This window comes from Sinocyclocheilus rhinocerous, unplaced genomic scaffold, assembly GCF_001515625.1.
Source record: "Sinocyclocheilus rhinocerous isolate Xijiao unplaced genomic scaffold, SAMN03320098_v1.1 scaffold474, whole genome shotgun sequence".
In the NCBI taxonomy this organism is placed as follows: domain Eukaryota; kingdom Metazoa; phylum Chordata; class Actinopteri; order Cypriniformes; family Cyprinidae; genus Sinocyclocheilus; species Sinocyclocheilus rhinocerous.
This window is the reverse complement of record NW_015644625.1, coordinates 302,272-311,483: the sequence shown is the minus strand read 5'-3', so window position 1 is coordinate 311,483 and position 9,212 is coordinate 302,272. Positions and strand designations below refer to the sequence as shown.

The 9,212-nt window shown below is 36.0% G+C and overlaps 1 protein-coding gene across 1 annotated transcript in view; it reads left to right on the top strand.

Annotated features, from left to right (window-relative positions):
* Positions 1-7,902, top strand: part of LOC107758517 (vascular endothelial growth factor A-like) — a 28,968-nt gene extending 21,066 nt beyond the window's left edge. Inside the window, exons 5-8 of the mRNA XM_016576270.1 lie at positions 2,287-2,319; positions 4,156-4,236; positions 6,034-6,237; positions 7,150-7,902. Of these exons, the coding sequence (XP_016431756.1) occupies positions 2,287-2,319; positions 4,156-4,236; positions 6,034-6,237; positions 7,150-7,171 (340 nt within the window). The 3' untranslated portion in view covers positions 7,172-7,902. The remainder of the gene's footprint in view (positions 1-2,286; positions 2,320-4,155; positions 4,237-6,033; positions 6,238-7,149) is intronic.
* Positions 7,903-9,212: the final 1,310 nt, after the last annotated feature.

The following is a 9,212-nucleotide window of genomic DNA, read 5'->3' as shown; positions in this document are numbered from 1 at the left end:
TCGATATCGACGATATCGACGATACTGGACTTGAAAATATCGGTATTGGATCGAAAATAAAATAAGAGGTCCCTAATTTACATACTTTCAAGGATGAAGGACTTATGAAAAGAATCATGTCTGAGGGGAACTTACTGTCTTTAGAAAAGTTTAGATGGTATTTTTTCTTTTCATCTTGCCACTGTATAATGCATATTAAAGCAGCACTATGTAACTTTTTCTGTGGACTATTGTAGCCTGATCGGGTCGTCACCGCTGCGGAGTAAAACATACCTGCGTGAATCGCCATAGACATAAACTTAGAGAAGTAGCTCCGGTCGGAATGTTCTTCCGCGGGATGTGTGCAGTTCTGTTTATTAACCGCTAGAGCGCCAAAAGTTACATAGTGCTGCTTTAAAATTCATAAGTGCAGCACAGCGGAAACCAAGGAAACGCTTTAAGTGCCACCTGCTGGCAAAGAGTGAATCTGCGTCTCATTCAGCTCATCTGCTGTTTCATGCAGATATTTTTATGTATAGTTTCACAAAACTGAAGTCAAACCATTCTGTTTTTGCTTCAAATTTCGAAATTATACAGTGTAATTTAGATTAAAAACTGCTCATGTTGCATGTATGCAGCATCTTTGTTTGGATCATGATTAAAATGCAGTTGTTGCCTCTAATTTTAAATGGAAAGAACAGAAACAAAGCCTTATTTTGTTTATATGAAGAGATTTACTTTATTTGTGTTACTTATTTATTTGATTTGGGGCTTGTTTTAAAATTTCAATGTAGTTTTGTTATTTACATTTACATTATATTTAAATTTTGTCATTTAGCAGACGCTTTTGTCCACAGCAACTAACTAATGAGGACAATAGAAGCAATCAAAACCAACAAAAGAGCAATAATTTACAAGTGCTATATTAGTATATTATTATAGTGTTATATTTCAATTTCACAAAGAAATGTGCAGCATTTTGTCCAAGCAATAATAAAAGGACACATTTAATTTATAATTTGTCTTAAATCTCATTTTGTTAAAAATAATAACCGTGAATCGAATCGAACCGTGAAATCAAAATCGTGAATCGAATCGTGAGTTGAGTGAATCGTTACATCCCTACCTGACGGTCAGAAAATTTTCAGCTAATTTAAATTTTTGGGTGAATGATTACTTTAACTTCTCTTGAAAAATCGATAGAATCACTAAAAGCAAAGAACATTTGGAAAGTTTAGAAATCAGTCCATTTTGAGTTAGGTTGTCTGTTTTGCACTCAAGTTTTGGATATTATTATTACAAATTTGTGTTGCTATACAGTTAATAGAAGGCACTAGTTTGAATGTATAACAAGCAGCATTTTTGTGTACCAATCAGTGATGACTGTATTAACATATCCAGATGTTTTGCTTCACAATTGTTAATTAATAATAAGACTTGATAAATTGCCAAACCTTTTGTAAAATAATCTTATTACTCACCCAATTCAATGTGATGTTATACCTCATTTGCAGCACAGCAAAACTAGATTTTGTTCTCATTGTAAGTGCTTAAAATCAAGCATAGCGTTAGTTCTGGCAGGTCACGTTAGTCAAGCTCGCATCAGCTGACTCTCAGCTGATCCCCATCTACCTATGGGAATACGACACCTATCTAAGCATTCATATATAAGGTCCCTCAGTATTATCAGCAGTTTTCGCATTGCTCAATAGCTAATTACACTCCTCCATCCCCAACTCCTCCTCTGTCAGTCAGGATTCAGCCTTCTGATTCTCCTTTGAATCAGACTAATTCTAAAATGTGTACATAAAATGATTGAACTTAACAATATCTGCAATACATTTGTTAGTTCTGTTCTGTTTACCCTGGGGGGTTATTGCTGCTCTCCCTGCTCTCATCCATGACAGGCTGCATGGAGGCGCAGGGAGTTCTTGCCCAGAACAGAACCATACCGCCAATCCAAACTGTATGCTAATTGTCAATCATCTTTGACGATAGTGGTCCTGACAGAAATAACTTGATTAATGTATGCATGTAGTTTTGTTGCTTTGCGTTGCACCACTTGCACTCAGAGTGGAAATAATTGATGCTCGCTTTTTTTAGCAGCACAGAACAAGTTAAGCCCCCAGAGTTTAATACTTATTGTTAGGGGTTTATTTAAAATGATAAAATATGAGCAATAATAACAATAATAAAATAATAAAAATGTAAATATCCCTGTGTGTATGCTGTGATAATATTTGATCTTTCTTTTAATTGTAAATTTCATTATCATTTTGTTTTTACTGTCTTGTCTTTTCCCTACAGGCTAAAAGCAAATCTTTATGCAGAGCCAACCAGGTAAATTGTTTATTTGTGTTTGTTTGTGTGTGTGTGTGTGCGAGAGAGAGAGAGATGTGAAGGTTCACCAGCAGTATGAACACCATTTGCCCTCTTTTTCCTTTGCCCCACTGCAAACATACTCATACACACACACACACACGTTTGTTTCTGTGAATTGTGGGGACTTTCCATAGACTTCTATTGTTTTAAACTGACCAAACAATATTTTCTATCCCCTAACCTAACCCTAAACCTACCCCTTACAGAAAACCTGTTTGCATTGTTACACTTTCAAATAAACATCATTTACTATTTTTAATAATTTTTTTCCCCTCGAAATGTCAAAAATTTCAGGTTTTACTATCCTTGTGGGGACATTTGGTCCCCACAGTGTAGCATAAACAAGCACACACACATAACTCCATGGAGATGGATGCACGGTGAGTTAATTGTGTGTGAAAGGCATATGTGGTTCAGTCTGTTCTGCTCTGATACTAGTTTACGCTGACCCTAATGTTAAAGAGAACAGCTACTGCTTTTTCCAGATATCTTTTTCACAGTCCTGTCCAAGACACTCTACACAAAAAACACAAATCTGACTGCTTAGAAAATTAATTGCACACTCCTCAGGGAGCCACACGATTTGAGGCATCATTCATGTCTGTTGCACAAACCGTGTGGGATGACATTTTAGATTTAGATTTTTCAAACAACTAATGATACTTTTACACCAGTTTTTGACCATTTCATTTAAAGATTGAGCCACATTCAAGTGTGTATGCTGACAATAATATATGCTAATTATAACCAATAGTGGCATTAGAACTGTGATGAGAGCAGGCGGTAATTAATTAAAAATGTATTTAAGTAGGATGTAGTGTGTGAACTTGGCATTGGTCCTCATGTTCACACTTCTCTTTGCTGTGAAATCAGTTTTTACAAGTAATTCTCCCCTTTTATTGCCAAATGGACAGCCAGTCTGTTCATTTAATGTGGATTTTTTTCGGTACAACTTACATTTCTTGGAAAAGTTCGTTTGAAAAAGAATAAAAGATAGAGAAAAAAGAAAGAAAGAAAAAAATGATTGGCATAGGACAAAATATAGAATCAAAGTAAGATTGGCATGGGATAAAATAAAGAAGTTGTTTAAATTTCCATTGAGTTCATGCCAGTAGAATATGTTTATGTAGACAAAGATACCTTAGTAATGCCCGGGATACATTGTATGATTTTGGGTTGTCCCAGACAAAAGACAACCAACATGAAACAATCATGGCGATTTCTTTCATTGTGGCTCCTAAAAGTTTGATTCTTTTACATTAACTTGCATCAGAGCTTACGATTCAATATGTGTCATCATCGTACATTCTACAGGTCGCACATGTGGTTTGTAATGATCTTATAAGACTGTCTGTATAGGGCATAAAACGCTGCATTTGTAATTTGCAAAAAATCTCTGACTTCTAAAAGACTTAATCAGTTGCTTTGGTGTGTGTGTGTGTGTGTGTGTGTATCCAGCTGGCGTGCGTCTTGCACTGTTGGAAGGGAGTCAGAACCTAGAACCCTCCTTTGTTGGGAAATGGAACAGAACATTCATTCTATTGCTTAATTAGGCCACTGGCCCCTGAGGAGCCTCACCGAGACCAGGGCTTAAAAGTCACAAGAATTAAGACTTGATAAAGTCATCTCAAGACTCTCCAAATTAAATCTCTGAATTAAAATTGTGAAATACAGTTTAATACTTTTTATGTTGACATAAGATGTTTGTGAAAACACGTTTTGGCTGAGTCATGATCATATTGTACATTATTTATCTATTTATTTTTTATATTTATTATATTTTGTATTTTTAAGGCAAGGCCCACAGACAACAAGAAAAGGTAAAAAGCGGCAAAGGGGGAAACCAAAGCGAAAGAAACACATGGGGAAAAAGCCGTAAGTTCATCATTTCTTATTACAAAAAATGCTGCCATGTTACATAAAAATAATATTTTTCATTTTAATTTTTCATTAAAATTGAAATTTTTTAATTTTATTTATAATTTCAAGTAAAATGTTCTTAAAACAAGATAAATGTACTTGAGAAGCAACATTTTATAAAATCTTAGGACATGTGAGGTGATGCTTAAAACAAGAAAAAAAAGAGATGATATTGATATTGTACGCAATTTTACTTGTCAGATTAATCTTATTTTCAGACTGTTTACATATTTTTACTGGAAAACAAGAAAAAATACTGATTAATGAAATGTTTTTTCCCCCCTGAATTTTAAGATCTACTTCAGTATGGAATACCATATTCATTTACCATGGTATTTATATTTCCACTTTAAATTACTTCAAAGAATACCATGGTACATTTTGGTACCTTTTTGTCATCGTAGAAATTACAAATGATAGACATTTAATAGAAGCAGTTTAGCAATATGCTTAATAATTCATCTTTGTTTTGCCTTTATTTATTTAGTACCATCAATATTATTAAATATTAAAATCTATTTCGAAGCAACAATGTACATGACTCCCATAGATGAGTTTCTGGGCAATGAGAGCTGAAGATTTTCTTTGAAATCCCTCTTTTTCATACGTGCCGTATTGCACGTTTACGCATGTAACATTGACTTCTACTCAGACAACAATTAATTAATTCTGGTCAGGGAAAGAATTCAACAGTTCCTCTCCTTCCTTTTCTACTTTTGCTTTTTTGTCATTGGTTTTTGATGAGGGCAAGTGGAGGGCACTTCTTTTGGACCGCCTTTCCCTCCCTGCTATCCATCATCTACTCCTCCATGGATGGAGTCAGTGGCAAGTGTGAAATCAGGCTAATTTGGCAGCCAGAACGCCCCTCCCTTTTCCTCGGCCTCCCCTCCGCCGGCTCTATCAGCCTCTCAAACCACTTCCACACAAAGATTGATTTTCTTCCTTAATTAACTCTCACCCATACACTGCTCTCCAGTTTTGGTTTAGTTAAAAAAGGGAAGAGGGAAAAAAACAGCCCCATCAGCCCACCATCCCATCAGAGATGTCACAAATGAGACATCAAAGAACTGACGGCCACAGACACTATCCAGAGTATATCTGTGGTGCCGTCCAAAAAGAAGATCAGGGCTGTGCATGATCAGAATGCATTATGGGTCTTTTTGTGCTTGCTACTGAATTTAATTTCAAGCCTAATGTGGAGATGCAGGCTTGGGTCTGGTTTTGTAAAGTTAATGATTGCAAGAACCGACGTGCTCTTTGTCCATTGTAGCAGTTTTACATAATTCTCTTGGAGCCGGATTTGTCAGAACCAGTATTATAATCAGAATTGTGTTACTCAATTACTTGGAGTCTTTTCTTACTATTTTAAAATTCCTCCTGACTTTAGGACCTCTTTACAGTTTTCACAACTTGAAACTGAAATCAAAGAATAGTTTGCCAAAAATGACATTGTGTCATAATTTACTTATTCTCATACTGCACTCTCAGAAAAAAGGTGCAAAAGCTGTCACTGGGGTGGTACCTTTTCAAAACGTTCACCTTTGTACCGTATTTACTCCTAAAAGATGCATATTAGTACCTTTTAGTACATATTCATGCCTTTTGAAAGCTTTTGTAACTTTTTAATGTAAAATAAATAACAACAAAATGTTTATATTTGGTCCAACTGTTCCTTTAAGGCATATATATGAAGGTCGCATGACTCTTTATTTCACACCAACAGCTGATTTTTTTCTCTTCTTGTGCCAACAGGACTCTCGTGCCAACTACACCCCCTCCTCCTCCCCCTCCCACTCTACCGCCTAGCTCCGCCCCTCCACCACCTGCCAGAGAGGCGTGTCCACCATGCCCCACCCGCAGGATGACATCACAGCCTCCCTCTTGTGAATGCAGGTGCAGTTTGAGGGAGGTGAGCTGTACAAAGAGAGGGAAGACACTTAACCACCACAGCTGCCGGTAAACACACACGCATATATACAACTTATTCAAATGTAGCTTATTGTGCTAAAAATAGACCCTTACACACATTGGCATGCCCTCCATTTGGGAGTTTATTGCACAAGGAAGTGTTTCTCCATCAATGACCTGCAGAAAAAAAAAAGCATTTGATAGCATTTGACACACACACACACATGCAGTTATATATATATATATATATATATATATATATGACTGTATATCTGTATGTGTATATACAGTGGGTACGGAAAGTATTCAGACCCCCTATATATATATATATATATACACACACACACACACACACAGTCAAATTCTGTTTAGAATGAAAATGTTGAGCCATTTCTTAGGGATTTTCAATTATTATAAAATCATCTTTTTATTCAACAAGAATGCATTAAATTGATCAAAAGTGACAGTAAAGACATTTATAATGTTACAAAAGATTTCTGTTTCAAATATATATATATCTATATATATATATATATCACTATTTTTACTGTATTTTTGATCAAATAAATGCAACCTCTATGAATATAAGAGACTTCTTTCAAAAACATTTAAAACGTTACCAGTCCTGAACTTTTGAACGGTAGTTTAACAATTTTAATACATTACCATTGTGGTTACAATTGTTTATGAAAGGCTTGAAGTAAAGTGTTGCTCAGTATTTTTAACATGAGTAACTTTCTTTTTACTGTATTTTTGATCAAATAAATGCAACCTCTATGAATATAAGAGACTTCTTTCAAAAACATTTAAAACGTTACCAGTCCTGAACTTTTGAACGGTAGTTTAACAATTTTAATACATTACCATTGTGGTTACAATTGTTTATGAAAGGCTTCAAGTAAAGTGTTGCTCAGTATTTTTAACATGAGTAATCTCTTTCCTCCTCTCATTCTCTTTCAGATGTGAAACCCAAAGCGAATAGTGAAATCAAACCACCCGTATAATCCACCGATCAAACTTTGCACAGCTTTGAGGAGGTCAAAGGTTTGCTTATTCTTTTGTCACAGACTCTGAAGTTTGGGTCTCACGCAAAAAAAGAGTTTGCGTTCAGGAACAAACAACAGACCCACCCCCTGTGGCCCATCTGGCTATGTCCCACACACTATTACGACAGTATTAGATCCATATTCATTCATTCTGTACTGGGTGTGTACGGAATATCACCAGATCCTACTGTTGAAGCTTTTCGCCATTATGATCCAAACTTCAGATCACCTTTAACCATTTGACATTTGTATTATGGACATTCAATGAGTCAAGCGTATCGCTGGAATATTTAATGCGCTAAAAGTGAACCATAGTGTTCTCATTGAGCTTTATCCAAAACCAGTTTTGGGATTTTGTTCAGCTTCAATGGATCCTCATAGGCACAGACACACAGCTAGAATGATGCTAAGGATGACGAGTGCGCTGAGAACTTTCAAAGGGAAACCTGAATAAGGAAGGAGTCCTTTTTTTCTACCAAACTACTTAAAGTGGAGAGTTTTTGATGGGATGGATGTTGACAGACCTTCAGTGTTGAGAGAACTCAAGTGTTTCGCTACACAAACAGAGTATCTCATCCTGAGAACATCCCGACGTCTCCTCTGACCCTCCTCATGTGATAAATGGATGGATGGGTCGATTAGACGGATCGACGGGTGTCTGTGTGGTCTGAATTGTGCATAATAAGGATCTGTGCGTCTATCCTAATTTATTCCTGGCCTCTATAAGTCCATAATGTGGCTTCACAGACTGTATCAATGAGTCTTTTTGTGTTTGTTTGATTTGCTTTTTGTTCGGTTCCTTCCTTTGGGAATTGAAAGCTTTTTCCCACTGGCTAGCCAGTGAGAGGAATGCCAATCATATAGAAACCTGGCTATATTCCATTGGTGCTCACCAAACACAAGTCTTCTCTCTCCCACACCCCCGATCACACTCGTTTTTCATCTTTTTCTTTATCCCTTTTCACTTCATCTGTCTTTTTTCATTCTTTTTCCCTCACACACACACAGTCATGCGTACACATACAAATGCAAGCAGGTAAATATAAGCTTTTCTGTGTTGATACTGAAAGAAGAATTTATTTTATCTATCTTATTCATTTTGTAAAGAATACTAATGTTATTGTAGTCCGTTTTGTTTTAAAGAATGTTTCTTTTGTGTATCTCTGTTAATCCAACCTATAGAGTCAGGCTGGGTGGCCGACCGTGTGTTGAATTGGAGTAAAAAGCTCTGAAAGTCTTTAGGAAAAGGGAAATGCCCATTCTGTTTGTGCTTTGTGTCTTAATCATCTCACAGCGATGGAAGTATGATGTATTTATTTTTTTATATTGAAATGCATTTTGTATTATGCTTTGCAATGTTTCTTTTGGGACATTTAATTATCGGCTGCGACTGATGATTCGAGAATATTCAGTATTTTTGGCTGATTTCCTCAGAATCATGCAGCTCGGATAGTGTAGCTGTCAGTCGATGTTGAGGATTGTTAGTTTCCATCGATGCCAGAGGCCGCAAACGTGAAAGAATAGCTTTTTTTTTTTTAATAGTGGTCATTTAACCAAACACTTCTTTCCACCATATATGTAGCATTATTGAATGAAATATGAATTTCAAGAGCAAGTCTGACCTCACTTTAAGTGATTTCTCAGATTATTTGTGGTCATTTTCTGCAATAATGTGAATTATTAGGATCCCTCAGCACCCTTTCACTCTTCAGACTACGCAGATATAAGATATCCACGAGTTATCAGCATTCCCAAACTACTGATCTGTGTTAAAGTCAACATGAAATTTCATTAGCAACCCATTTTACTTCAGTATATGATGTAGTTTTAATGAAACTGGTCTTCAGTGAGAAAAAAATATGTAGGGTGGCACTTAATTTTATGCATTGGCAGTTGATTGAATGGTGCACTGGGAAAAAAAATGTTGCAGGATTTACTACAGTTTTCACTCAGAAATCCCTAGTAAATTTTACACAT